We start from the raw sequence: 15127 nt of genomic DNA, 5'->3' as shown, positions 1-15127 counted from the left end.
CTAAGGGCAGTCTACACTACAAAATTAAGTCGATCAAAGTGATGTTGATGTACAGCACTGCAATAATTAAATTGATTTTGCATGCCCACACTATGGTCCTTGTGTCAGCGGTGTGTGTCCTCACCAGGAGCACTTGTACTGATTTAACTGTCAGTGTGGAGCAATGTGGGACGGCTTCTGAAAGGCAGTAAAGTTGACGTAAGCCGCACAGTGTCTACACTGACCCTGCATCGACCTAACTACATCGGCCTAAGCACTATGCCTCTCATGCAGGTGGAGTTATTAAGTCGGGGTAGTGGGCAAGTTACATTGCTGGGAGCTACATTTTAGTGTAGCTTACAGAGTTAGGGCGATGTAAACTGCCTTACTCTGTAGTGTAGACAAGAGCTAGGAGTTTGCATCAGTATATCCACATCCCCATAGCCTTTAGGTTTACATATAGCAGTTATCACCATGACATCTAATCATTCAGGGCTAGATTCGCCACTGTTTGCCCCCCATGTAAAATGAGTGCAAGTAAGTGTAAATTACTGCCAATGAAATTCTGGTAGTATTTTATACCACTATGCACAGATTTAAAGGTGCAAGATAGTGAAGAATCAGGCTGGGCAATTTCTCAAGGCCTGAAGCACCTTCTTAACTTGACCTACTCTGCCTAGGAGTCTAAGCACAGTATGCTCCCCACAGCCATACAAGCAGTCCAATTGACTTTGATGGGGCTACTCATGAGAAAAGGGAGATGGTTTTGGTTCATTATAAACAGATACATGCCTGAGTGTAAAGTTCATATCCAAACTTTCCCAAACTGGAAGCACTGAGACCCAGGTTTAGTTCAACCCCCTATAGAGGCCACTCAGTTTGGGATTGTAGGATCAATGTGGGTTTGGTTTGGGCCTGTCCATAGCTATAAGGCATTCAGAATGGTTTAGCGAGGCAAAGCCTGAATATTCCAGTCCCTCTTTTTTTAAAGAGCTGTTGTCTTGTGCAATATTATAGTGGTTGCCAACCATTGGTACATATATTAGTACTGGTACCTGAGGCTTTTGTGACCAATTATGTAGGTTCACCCTCTCTGCCTTAAAAATAAGTGTCTATCTTGGACTCCAGTGCACCACCATTGCCTGCCTCCCATTCAGTTATGTTCACTCTAACCCTGCAATGGGGCAAAGTGCAGATGCAAGTACAGCAGGCAGCCTGAGAAAGTTTCCTCTTACTTCTTTTTACTACTAAGTACTTTGAGCATTATTCCATCTACTTATTATTATTTATTATTTGTATTACAGTTGCACTGTGAGACCCCCACAAAAACTGGCAGCTGGACCCATTGTGCTAGGCACTTTACAAACTCATAGTAAGAGACAGACTTTGCACTAAAGAGCTTACAATTTAAATAGACAAGACAGGCAAAAAGTGGGAGGGGAAACAGAGACATTGAGACTTGTCAAAGGTCAAGCAATAGATCAGACCTAGGACTAGGACCCAGGTCTTCTGGTTGCTGATGTAGCTACTAGACTGCATTGCATTTCTGCTTGCAGTAAGAAATGCTGCTCAATGTTACCTAATGGTAAAACATTAAAAGGAACCTTTTTAAAGGCACCCTTTTATGATCAGTGCAAATAGGTGCATGCAAAAGGGATTCTAGTCAGCCTAAGTGTATTTAGTAATCACAGAGCATTGTGTGTTTGATCTTTATTCTTTCTGTTCCAAAACTGCTTCTGTTGAAGTCAGACACTTGTTTTTAATGTTGTCTTTATGCTATGACTTTTAGCTGTGGTACAGTACACGGATTTATAGTTATTTTGTTGCAACGAGGGCTTATGTTAACAATATACAATACAAATACTTATTTTAAAACAGCTAGAGTAAAACAGGGCATTTCAACTGACTTCAATGGAGCTATGCCAATTTATACTAGCCAAGGATACCATCCCTATTATTTTAATATTACTGTATTTAGTCATTTTATTTTTTAATAATTCCCATGAGGTCTAGGAGCCTCAGCCTGTAAGTTGCTGAGCACCTCTTTAGAAGTGTTCACTATCCTTAATGCCCATTGAATTCAGTGAGAGTTGAGGATGCTTAAGGCCTTCTCCAGAGGTACACAGCATCTTTCAGGATCTGTCCATGTATGCTTGTATGAATAGTGCCCATATCTGTAAAAATCAGGGGCTTCACTTGGTTCACTTCCATAATGGATGTAGTAGATCATCATCATCAGCACCTTTATTATTAAATATTATTATTATTTAGTATTTATTACTGTAGCACTTCAGACTCCTACTAGTGGACCAGAACCCCACTGTGCTAGGCATGGCAGTTATGTCCTGCAGGCAGGTATATAAAAAATTCCTAGGGATGAGTATATTGCAATCTGAAAATTGTTTGTATTTTCTGCCAGTATAAGAACAGTTATATCCTCCTTAAGGTGTGTCTTTCTCTAGATATGTGGAGAAAATCACACTTTAACTAAAATCTTGGGATATTTTGATATGCTGGCAACTGAAGTTAATGATTCATCTCATGTATCATAATGTGGTCTTTTTGTTCTTTCATTTTCTTTTATGAAAAAATGTCTTCAAAAATCTCAGAAAATTAGTCCCATTTAGGTGTTAACCATTATGTCATTCCAAACAATGAATGAATTCCACTCCTCTTGGTGGCTGAGAGATTTATTCTGGTGGGTTTACCATTCTTCCATATGTTCATAACTAGTTGTTTTACATGGGCAATGCATCTTACAAATCAAGAAAATGTAATATTGGGCTTGTTTCAAGAGGAATAATAAAACTGGATCCCCCCCCCTCAAATATCTACTTATTTTGGGTGGACAAAAAAAACAGTGATGATTAAAGCCAAATTGTTTTAGAAATCTCTGACTTGCTATGGTTTTGCTCTTGTGAATGTTTTTCTTCTGGCCCTCTTTCCTTCCATTCTTTCTAATAATTGAAAATCTTTTAGTCTTTATAATAAGGGGTCTCTTTTTCCTGTACACAAATAGCTCCCATTAAAACTAATCTTAATGGGAATTATGTACACATATAAATGGGAGATGACACCTTTATGTTTTCTTTGGCATGCAGCAGAGGAGACAGAATGAAGCATATTTTGCAGCAGCAATAAGCCCCAACTATATATTGAACCTGGGGTTCAGAACCATCCTAAAGCTCTCACTGAGTTAAAACCCCCACTGTTAATGGTGGTATGCCCCAAGTAAAGACCTCAGGGTTGACGCCAGGATGAATGTAGGCAAAAATGACAGATTAAGGCAAGCAGACAGTTTTTGCAACCCTTTATTCTTGACTATTCATAGCTCCAAATCCATGGGGAAAGTGATCCAATTTCATCCCCCACATTAGTGGTCATTCCTTTGCAGAAAGTGGACAATCACACAAGACATCCCACCTCCATTTCACGTCCTGTCTTGTAGATGTAATGAACCACTTCACCTCCCAACTTTATTCAAGGCAGCAAAATATGGTGAATTAAAATGTGCCCTGTGGTATAAATGATTAGCCACCATCCAAGCCAGCAAAACTTTTCCTGTGGCTGTAGAGAGACCAGATGTGTGTGTCTGTGTGTTAGGGGGCATGTCCTGAAGCAATAATGCTGGTTTTTGAACTACAGTTTGGTAATAAGGCCAGCAACCATTTCTCAGGAATACTGTTCCTACCAAGTGCTTCAATTACTATCACTTTCATCTTTAACTCAATGCTGTATTTACAATTTCTGCTGTGGTGATTTTCTGAAAATAACCTCTGCTGTGTTTTTAGCTCAATATTCTGTTGTGTTTCTAAACTCTGGAATTAATTTTTGAAAGACAATAGAAGGACCTATTTTATTCAAGCATGGCTGTGAACTTTATACAGGCCTGCTTTCCTTCTTCATTCCTCTGGCTTTATGGCACTGGATTACACCATAGTGAAATCAGTGTTACGGAGGGAGGGAATCAGGCCCAAAGGTTTAGCGGGTCTCCTTCCCATTCTAGAAGTTGTTGTAGTTCCAGTTTCCCCAGACCACCATTAAGCAAGATGATTTTGTAGGTGTCTATAATTTTATGGATTTCATGGCCTCAATCTTTCACTTACGGGTTCTGCCTAATATTGTTACTAATTTCTATTTCAGTACACTGTAACACTGCAAGAAAATTCTGTTCTTAGGTATTCAGCACACCTCTTAAAAATAAATATAAGAACTTTTAAAATCACAGAATACCTTTTAAAATTTCTGTGTTAGAATGCTTTCCATCCTGTTGATACCATTGATCTGGCCAATTTGAAAAGTAATATTAACACCATCTTTTTTGAACCTCAAAAATAATCTGAAAGACCGCACATTTAATTGATAAACTCCTTAAATAAACCCAATATCCTGAATCTGGAATATTTATATACAGTTTTGTTGTAGACTTTTTAGTTTATTGGAGGCTAGAAGCACATCCTAGCACTAAGCACTCAAGGCCAAATCATCAGTTAGGGTATGTCTACACTACGAGAGTAGTTCGATTTTACTTAAATCGAATTTTTGGAATCGATATTGCAAATTCGAACGTGTGTGTCCACACTAAGGACAGTAATTCGACTTTGTGAGTCCACACTAACGGGGAAAGCGTCGACATTGGAAGCGGTGCACTGTGGGCAGCTATCCCACAGTTCCCGCAGTCCCCGCTGCCCATTGGAATTCTGGGTGGAGCCGCCAATGCCTTCTGGGTAAAAAAATGTGTCGAGGGTGCTTTTGGGTAACTGTCGTCATCCGTCCATCACTCCCGCCCTCCCTCCCTGAAAGCGCCGGCGGGAAATCAGTTCGCACACTTTTCTAGTCAGTGACAGCGCGGACGCCACAGCACTGCGAGCATGGAGCCCGCTGCGACCATCGCTGCAGTTGTGGCCGTTCTCAACGCCTCGCAGCTTATCATCCACCTTTCCCAGAGGCAGATGCAGATAAGTCAGGCGAGGAGACTACGGCACCGCGGTGAGGGCCTGAAGTCTGAGAGTAGCACAGACCTGTCAGAAAGCACGGGACCCAGCGCCGAGGACATCACGGTGGCAATGGGTCATGTGGATGTTGTGGAACGGTGATTCTGGGCCCGGGAAACAAGCATGGACTGGTGGGACCGCATAGTGCTGCAGGTCTGGGATGAATCCCAGTGGCTGCGAAACTTTCGCATGCGTAAGGGAACTTTCCTTGAACTTTGTGAGTTGCTGTCCCCTGCCCTGAAGCGCAAGGACACCCGGATGCGAGCAGCCCTGACTGTCCAGAAGCGAGTGGCCATAGCCCTCTGGAAGCTTGCAACGCCAGACAGCTACCAGTCAGTCACGAACCACTTTGGCGTGGGCAAATCTACCGTGGGGGTTGTTGTGATGCAAGTAGCCAAGGCAATCGTTGATGTACTGCTGTCAAAGGTAGTGACCCTGGGAAACGTGGAGGTGATCATAGATGGCTTCGCAGCGATGAGATTCCCAAACTGCGGTGGGGCCATAGATGGAACTCACATCCCTATCCTGGCACCGGACCACCAGGCCAGCCAGTACATTAACAGAAAGGGCTACTTTTCCATGGTGCTGCAAGCACTGGTGGACCACAGGGGACGTTTTACGAACATCTACGTCGGATGGCCGGGCAAGGTTCATGACGCTCGTGTTTAGACGGCTGCAGGAAGGTACTTACTTCCCAGACCACAAAATAACTCTTGGGGATGTGGCGATGCCTATAATCATCCTCAGGGACCCAGCCTACCCGCTAATGCCCTGGCTCATGAAGCCCTATACTGGCGCCCTGGACAGTGAAAAAGAACTCTTCAACCACCGGCTGAGCAAGTGCAGAATGGTGGTGGAGTGTGCTTTTGGCCGTCTCAAGGGGAGATGGAGAAGCTTACTGACTCGCTGTGATCTCAGCGAAACCAATATCCCCATTGTTATAGCAGCTTGTTGTGTGCTCCATAATCTCTGTGAAAGCAAGGGGGAGACCTTTATGGCGGGGTGGGAGGTTGAGGCAAATAGCCTGGCTTCTGATTACGCCCAGCCAGACAGCCGGGTGATTAGAAGAGCCCATCGGGACGCGCTGTGCATCCGGGAGGCTTTGAAAGCTAGGTTCCTGAGTGAGCAGGGTAACCTGTGACTTTTAAGTTTGTGTACAGAGAAGCTGAACCTGCCCCCGTTTCTTTACCCAGTTAATGTTGACTATCCTCTCCAGTAACATACCCCCTTCACCCCCTTCCAACACACGTTTAGAAATAAAATTACTTCTACTTTGTTAATGAACACCGTTTTCTTTATTACTGTTTTCGCGGGAATGTTTTAAACCAGGGACGCAGACTGTGGTGGGGAGCGGGTGTAGTGTAGTGACGCAAATGACGCTTCTAAACTCCAGGATTGACAGGCTCCGCAGTGGTGGACTGGTTGTTTCAACGGAGCCTGTCACCCCTCCTGATCGGGACTGTGTGTATGGGGGAGCTATGTGACTTTGTGACAGGGGGAGGACGGTTACAGATCCCCTGATGCGTAGCTCTGTGATACAGGATAAGGACCGCCGCATAAGATCTGTAACTGCCCTCCCCCGCCACAAAGTCACAGAGCAACCCACCCCCCACCACAGAACATGAAAACTACCTCCCAGACTGACCAGGGTAACTAATGACTGCACTGTGTATGTGCCCTGCTGCTGAACCTGCCCCCGCCTATGTACCCTGCTAAAGGTGACTGTCCTGTCCAATTACCAACCCCCTTTCCCCCCCTTCCCCCCCCTCCCCCCCTCCTCCAAAAGAACATGATGGAAACAGTAATTAACAGAAACGTATTTTTTATTAGCAACTACACATGAAACTGGGAGGTGAAACTTGGACGGGGGCTTGTGTGAGGCGGGAAGGAAAGAACTTGTCAAATTTTGGGGAATGAGAGCCTTCTACTACTAGAGCTGTCTGCAGGGGTGGAGTGAGAGTTTGCACGGACTCTGCCGCCCCTCCTTCTTTGCACTTTGGGTGAGGGGGGTATGGGACTTGGTGGCGGGGGAGGGCGGTTACAGATAGACTGCAGCGGGGCTCTGTCCTCCTGCCTCCGTTCCTGCAGAACATCCACAAGGCGCCGGAGCGTGTCCGTTTGCTCCCTCATTAGTCCAAGCAGCGTTTGAGTCGCCTGCTGGTCTTCCTGCCGCCACCTCTCCTCCCGTTCCATGTGTGCTTGGTGCATTTGGGACAAGTTCTCCCGCCACTGGGTCTGCTGTGCTGCCTGGGCTCGGAAGCAGCCCATAAGTTCAGAGAACATGTCCTCCCATGTCCTCTTCTTCCTACGCCTAATCTGCGCTAGCCTCTGGGAGTGTGATGCCAGGCTAGGTTGTGAGACAGTCGCAGATGTGGCTGTGGGAATGGGAAAAAGGGAGTGAATTCCTCAGAAAGATAAATGTAGTTGTGAACAAAGAACATAGTCTTTCTCTGTGAACAAGACCATGCACAGCACCTATCACATGCGCACTCAGGACAAGGTCGAATTCTCGGCCTTCGCATTCAGTGCCTGGGGTCTTGCACTGCAGATCTGAGAAGCGGGGCAGGACACCGGAATTTGTGTAGCAGGCAGACATGGTAAGCCGTAGACTTGTGGCAGCTTAAAGCTTTAATAGTAGCACTGGCCTCCTTTCACATTGAAAGCAATGCCAGTCCCTGCTGCCAGCAATCCGGCAAGCAGGAACTCTGCCCCTGTCCCACCCCCTCGCGGCTGTCCCCGGGAAAGATCCCTGTATGCTGCCCCTCTCCCGCCTCCACCGCGTGGCTGCAAACCAGCGGTTACAGTTCTGTAAAGGAACGGGCAAGCAGTCCCAACACTAACATTCCCCTACCTAATTCAAAGCAGGTCACCATGAGCGACATCACCCTGATGAGGATCTCAGACAGTGAGAAAGAAAGAATGCTTCAGGAAAGCCTCCAAAGACCAGGGCCGTATGCCGCCCTGCTCTGCAGGGCAGTGATCCCTGAGTACATGATTGTCTCGTGGCGTGGAAATGTTTCATATTACGGAGGACCCAATAAGGCCGCTCTCCCCAGGAACCTGATGCAAAGGCTTTCCAATTACCTCCAGGAGAGCTTCCTCGAGATGTCCCAGGAGGATTTCTGCTCTATCCCCGGACATATAGACCGCATTTTACTGTAGCTGCACTGGCAGGGACTAAACAGTAGAGCGGCTTGGGCAGAACAATCATGCTAAACCGGACATTGTTAGATTTTTTTTCAATAGTTGCACTGCCCAGGACTGAAACGTTAAGCGCCTAGGGCAAACTAATCATGAGAAACCCATTGTTGTTATTCTTAATATTCCTGTTGTGTTAAAAATAAATGTTTAGATGTTTAAAACACTTACTGGCTGATCCTTCCCCAGATTCTGTGTCCGGGTTAACGGCTGGGGACGGTTGGTAGGGGATCTCTGTAAGGGTGATGAAGAGATTCTGGCTGTCGGGGAAATCAGCGTTGTAAGCGCTGTCGACTGCCTCGTCCTCCTCATCTCCTTCCTCATCTTCCCCATCCGCTAACATGTCCGAGGAACCGGCTGTGGACAATATCCCATCCTCTGAGTCCACGGTCAGTGGTGGGGTAGTGGTGGCGGCCGCACCTAGGATGGAATGCAGTGCCTCATAGAAACGGGATGTCTGGGGATGGGATCCGGAGCGTCCGTTTGCCTCTTTGGTCTTCTGGTAGCCTTGTCTCAGCTCCTTGATTTTCACGCGGCACTGCGTTGCATCCCGGCTGTATCCTCTCTCTGACATGTCTTTAGAGATCTTCTCGTAGATCTTTGCATTCCGTCTTTTGGATCGCAGCTCGGAAAGCACGGACTCATCGCCCCACACAGCGATCAGATCCAAGACTTCCCGATCAGTCCATGCTGGGGCCCTCTTTCTATTCTGAGATTGCACGGCCATCACTGCTGGAGAGCTCTGCATCGTTGCCAGTGCTGCTGAGCTCGCCACGATGTCCAAACAGGAAATGAGATTCAAACTGGCTAGACAGGAAAAGGAATTCAAATTTTCCCGGGGCTTTTCCTGTGTGGCTGGTCAGAGCATCCGAGCTCGGACTGCTGTCCAGAGCGTCAACAGAGTGGTGCACTGTGGGATAGCTCCCGGAGCTATTAGCGTCAATTTCCATCTACACCTAGCCTAATTCGACATGGCCATGTCGAATTTAGTGCTACTCCCCTCGTCGGGGAGGAGTACAGAAGTCGAATTTAAGAGACCTCTATGTCGAACTAAATAGCTTCGCGGTGTGGACGAGTGCAGGGTTAATTCGATGTAACGGCGCTAACTTCGACATAAACGCCTAGTGTAGACCAGGCCTTAGTGTAAATTGGCACAACTCAATTGAAATAAATGGGCAGCTGATTTGCGTTCTCCAACAATCTAGCCTTCACAATCTGACAGCTTTTGCCATCTGTCTTCTAAGATGATCCAAATTGCGTGGACTCCTCCGTGCAGGTGAACACGTTATGCCATCCCAATGGCTGAGGTAGCTAGAATGACAATCTTAATGGCATGGTAACCTGGAGGCCGCATTCTCTTCTGAAAGTACATTCCAAAGATAAAGATAAGGTTTCTTTTTTGAATGACATATAAGTTACAGTTAGGGATGGTCAAAAATTTTCCATCAATTTTCCATTTTTTGATAGAAAATTGAGTTTTGCTTAAACTACATTTTTTCAAAAGTGTCTGCTTTCAGTGGAAAAAATGATTTTGGGTTGAAAAATTAATGCCTGAAAACCAAAAACTTTTCAGTTTTTGGCTGAAAATAAATATTTAAATTCAGAAATGATACTGCAGTACCTTATGGTAGTTGTAATATTTTTTTGCATCATGTCCTCATTCTCCTCTATGGGCCTGGCTCCCAAGTTGGACTTCATATCCCATGATGCACGGTGGCCATGGTGCTCCGATGACACACTGCCTCCTTGCATCAAGAAGGGAGACTCTGGTGCACCATGGAAGATGTGGTCAAACTATGGAGGTCAGGTTACAGAGGTGAATGACAGCCTGGGGCACCTGAAATACAACTCCACTGCATCCTTTCTGAATGAAAATATTTTAGTTTTTTTTAGTTTTTACCTGAAAGTTGAAATTTTCCCAGTCAAACTTAGACAAAACCAATGTATTTCATTTTCATTTAAACTTTCCAGCCTCTCACAAAATCAGACCAGTTACAGTCACTGTTACACTTGACAGCAGTTAGCCTTTTTATCTGAAACTTAAAAATCCAAGCAGCTTAGCAGTTTCTTCTAACCTGACTGCCTCCAGGAAACATCCATTTTCTGAAACTATGTTCATATTTGAGAGTTGGATTTTAATTCATCAGCAGTAAGAACTAATAATTCATTGTTATAATTCATGGCATTTGCTGTTTTTGCCATGAAGTGACAACTCATAGAGAGTTGAAGATAAAAAGTAAAAATAAAATAAAACTCAATGGGAAAAGTTGAAACTGAAAAGAACCTGGCTAACATAGCCATGTTTTTTATACCATTTTTTCAGATTGCCCACTGGTAACCTCTTTATGTGACAGCCTTTTCAAAACATCCTGGTTCTAGTCTGAAGAGGTTCTGACAGCATGGCTAGAGGAATGTAAGCGAGTTCAAGGTTCTTAATACTGAACCTTATGGAAAAAGCATTCTGTTCCCAAAATCTGTAGTTTAACAGCACACATTTTGTATGCGCAAAGCAAGAGCCAAAGTTCAATTTAAAGTGCTGCTGCACACTTTACAAAAACCCTTGACTTTAGAATTTGTTTTCTCAACTGGTCTGACAAAGCCTGACCCTGCTGACCTTCAGGGCATGGTATCTATTCTCTTGTGTTTTTGCTTTTGTGTGTGTGTGTATGGAGGAGATGAGGAGGAGAAGGAAGGGTTGTCTGGAGCGGTCACTGATGTGTAAGTCACAGAGTATATTGAGAATGCAGAGGAAATAAGGTATGCAGAATATAATTGCCCAGATATTATGAACAATATAAATGTAAAATAGGCCAAATCCTTCTTTCAGTGACACAACTGTAAAATGATTACAGAATTTCTATATTGCCAACTGTCAGGGTGTATGCTTACCTCTAGGGCACCCTAGACTTTGCCTTTCAAAGACTTTTCCTCAGCCACAATGGTTAGTCCCAGCTGGTCCTTACTGGGTCTTCTGTGGCTTGGTCCTACAGCCACATCACTAATGGTTCAAACCTCTTCCAGGATTTAGCTCGGAACAAGTCCTTCTCCCCACCTGGGCTTGACTCCAAACAACAGGTCCTCCTGGGCTTCTTTCTCATTCCCTGGTCCTCACGGACACTAGCTCGGGGATCATCTCCACTCTAGTGCCCCACCACTGGAGTTAACCCTCTACTTACAGCTTTGCTTCTTGGTCACAGCCAGTCCCAAACTAATGGCCCTTCCCAGGGAGAGGAAACTCTCCCTACCTCTTGTCCTCCAAGTATCCCCACCTCCCAACTGAGCTGTCTCTGCTCCTTATACAGCCTATCTCCTCCTCCTCTAGCCAGGATGCAATCAGCTGATCACCTCAGAAGTGTGAAGGATAACTAATTAGGTTCTCTCCATTGCCATTACACTGATGATGATTAAGCCCCATCAAACCAACACTTGGAAGGGAGAGCACCTATCAGCTACCATGCAGCTTGAAGAACTGGTGATTCAGTAGGTAGAACTCTTCCTTCTGAACTAGTATCATGGTATGAACAAGCTATTCTGCTGGAAATGACATCTATGGATGAGACATGAAACCAGGGTTCTGACCACTTGGAGCCATTAAAAAAAACCCATGGCACTTTTTGCCAAAGTAGTGATATTAAATACTAAATTCTGACCAAACAATAATCAAGGGCTGAGGTTGATGAATGGAACCTTCAACGCAAGAATAAGGGTTTGTTTACATGGTAAGTTGCTGCACATCAAACCTGGGTATGAATCTACAGTGCCCCAGCTTGCCATGCAGTAACGTCTGTGTGGACACTGCTATAGTGCACTGAAAGTCCCACTGTAGCAGTGTCCACATGGGACATTACTGCATGGCAAGCCAGCATACTATAGATTCACACCCGGGCTTGCTGTGCAGTAACTTACCAAAAGGAATGAGGGAAGAGCAATAAAATATGAAAATGCTGGAAGAATTTCTGTGAACACTGAAAAGAAAGAAAGGGGTATAACTTGGTCAGTGATTGAAATGGGGTATGATAATGTCTTCAAATAGCTTGTAATGAAGAAGAGTTGCTCAGAGTGCCCAAAAGAGTTGTATCTACAATAGGAGTAACAAGCTGCAATGAAGCAATAGAACATTTAGGCTGAATTTGGAGCTGAAAACTCTCAATGATGAACTTTGCCATATTAAATGGTGAAATATTTTCCCTAGAGAAATGCTGCAAGCTTTAGCTCATGAGTCATTTAAAGGTGGACTGGCCAAAGCACTGAAGAATGAATGTACTGTAAAATATTCTAGCGCATTCTGCTATGGTTCTAGAAGCGAGTTGGCATCAGCATGTTTGACTTTCCTGTAAAAAAGCAAAACCCAGAAACTTAAGCTGAAGAATCTAATACTTCTTTATGAAAAGACAATGGACCTGCCTTTTGTTCTGTATTACCTGAGTGTTCAACAGTATGGGTTAGAGAAGGAATTTTCAAAGTGCCTCATTGCTTGTCTCACAGGAAGTGAAGTGGTTGACAGGATACATTCTAATTACACCTGTAGCAGCTAGACTCTGCTTCTTGTTGTTTGGCTCTAAAGAGGGTAGATAGCATTGCATAGGCATCACAGAGAAACAGGAAAGAATTGGAGATGGTGGTATCTGTACATGGGGGATCTCATAGGGTTGCTTTCTCAGGAACAGCCCCTCCTGGCATGGGGTGGCCCTGAAAGTGCCCTACCTTTGGTTTCTCCTTCTCAGGAACACTTCTCAAAAGGAGATTAGAATGTGCAATGGGTTATTTTTTTTAATAAGGATGCCTCCAATCATAAAATACAGTTCAACACTGTAACTCAAAAAGATTTCAGCCCCACCGCCTTCTTTGTTTCCAGGCTTTTCATAAGTCTCAAACATCCCCTTCAGGTTGGAGGGCTCTCAGGCTGAACCACGGAATCCCTGCTAGAGTTCAAAAGCTCAAACAAAGCAATAACATAAACTATATTCACCCGTCCTAGGCTTAATAAAAGTTTCACATCCCTCCCAGGTCTTTCCTGGCTCTCTGCCCTTTGTACAAGACAGTGGCCACAGGGACTCTCCCCTGAGCTGTCTTCTTGCTCCAGAGTTGCCTTCTCCCACTACCAAGGCCTCCTGGAGCAGGCAGGAGTGAGAGCCCCACATCTGCTCTCTCTGCCTCTTTCCTGACTGATTCTCAGGCCTCACTCATCCAGAATCTCCTTTTTATGGCCCATCTGCCCTCTTTTAAACCCAATTGGGAAGCAGCTGAGAAATCACGGGCCTCTTCCCTCTTAAAGAGGTGTGCCACCCTGTGACAGGAGAACAGACAAGAAGGCAACAAAGACCTTCTTGCTCCTCTCTTCCCTCTTGCTGCCCGGGTGGGGCACACCACATATACCTGACTCCAGGTTATGGTGGAAGGAATGCAGTCTGGGATTAAAAAAGGGGGAATGAGGAGTTACAAGTCCTGAATTTAGTACTTTCAATCCATCTACATGGATTTCTTTCTGGGCTATATTAACCCAGGTTCTCCTATTCCAGTATGTGAATTTGTGTGTGTTTTTCTTCTCTGCCACAGGATGGAGATGATTTATGGGAATTACTCCAGACCCTCTGTCATAGAAGGCCTTCATTTGAGCATACAGTGCTGCTCTGCTGTCAAATGAGTAAAGAGAACATCCTTAAAATCTGCCTATTAATTCACTCCATTGTCAACAGCTGTCTTGATTTTCTGACTTGCTGTCCGTGTGTTTTGAGGCTTCATTATATACATTATTAGAAAGGGAGAACAACAAATAGCATAGAGTTGATTCCATGCAGGATTCTGTGTGAGATAACTATCCCTTTCTTGAGATAAAGAGCTAAACCTGACCGTAACAGGATCCAAACAGTTATTCCTGATGTTTGCCTACCAACTTGCAGAGATCATAAATGAGGTCTGTTTCATTTGGTTTATGCAACCTTTCCTCACATTTGCTCTCTCCTTGGTTCCCTTTCTGTGGTGTCAATAAACATTAAGGATTAGTCCTTACAGAAGGATAGAGTGAGTGGGCATGGCATGCCAATTTAGCAGCCCCTAACCACAATTTATAGCATGTCCACATCTACCCTAATATATACTCTTCCTCCAATGATTGGATCTTGGACAGTACAGTCTCCTTGGGTTCTAGAACAAGTGAAATAGATTTCTTTAGTCACCATTCCAATCCTGAGCATTAAATAGGGCTTCTGTGTTTTTTATACACTCACTTTTGTGAGTGGAGTCTTTAATATGACAAGTATCACAGGGGTAGCCGTGTTAGTCTATAAGGTGCCACAGGACTCTTTGTTGCTTTTTACAGATCCAGACTAACAGCTGTATTGGAGCATGAGCTTTCGTGGGTGAATACCCACTTCGTCAGACGCAGACAGTTACACAACATAGAATGATGCCAAACTAGCTAAAAAAATTGGAGTTTTTCAGAACTGTAATTTTCACCAGTTTATGGATATAATACAAGTTTTGTCTGTTTACTTGAGTCTGCTTCTGCTTCTTCTATTTCAGGTCACATTTAGTTTGCTATGTGATGTCATCTATTATCTCCATGAAAAAGTATGAGTTATAAACAGAGGTAAACTATGAGATTACAGTCAGTTTACAACATTAGTAGGCAATTAACATGTATGATTATATAAAAAGAAATATATAACAAATCTGATACTGATCTCATGTTCCATGTCTTTCATCCTCATTTCCTAGAACCATAAAGTACGTGCTGTCCTTTTTCCACAGCATTCTAAAATGCTTTAAGAAGTGACTTCATTACAAAATTCAATGTTGTAATTGTTCTTTATAGAGCAATATTGGGTAAGCAGTTGATGTCACAACTTTGGGATGCTGAATCATTCCTATTGATATGCAGATGAAATGGGATGAAACTGCAATGTTCTTCTGAGATTTTCCTAGGTCTGACATACTCTTTTTCTGGCAATAATTCA

General features: G+C 44.2%; 1 protein-coding gene across 1 annotated transcript; it reads right to left on the bottom strand.

Moving 5' to 3' along the window:
- Positions 1-6778: 6778 nt before the first annotated feature.
- LOC135984236 (uncharacterized) lies at positions 6779-9126 on the bottom strand. Its single transcript, XM_065598908.1, has 2 exons — positions 8343-9126; positions 6779-7348 (listed from the first exon to the last, which is right to left on the bottom strand). Exons 1-2 carry the CDS (start codon positions 8917-8919, stop codon positions 6873-6875), a joined length of 1053 nt encoding a protein of 350 aa, XP_065454980.1. The 5' UTR covers positions 8920-9126; the 3' UTR covers positions 6779-6872.
- Positions 9127-15127: the final 6001 nt, after the last annotated feature.

The sequence above is a fragment of the Chrysemys picta genome, chromosome 6 (assembly GCF_011386835.1).
Source record: "Chrysemys picta bellii isolate R12L10 chromosome 6, ASM1138683v2, whole genome shotgun sequence".
NCBI lineage: Eukaryota > Metazoa > Chordata > Testudines > Emydidae > Chrysemys > Chrysemys picta.
This window is presented reverse-complemented; position numbering and strand designations above follow the sequence as displayed.

Coding starts and splice junctions, on each gene's coding strand:
- LOC135984236 (XM_065598908.1), bottom strand. CDS start 8,919: ATGCAGAGCTCTCCAGCAGTGATGGCCGTGCAATCTCAGAATAGAAAG. Junction 7,349..8,342: donor ATCTGGGGAAGGATCAGCCA/GTAAGTGTTTTA, acceptor CCATTCCCACAG/CCACATCTGCGACTGTCTCA.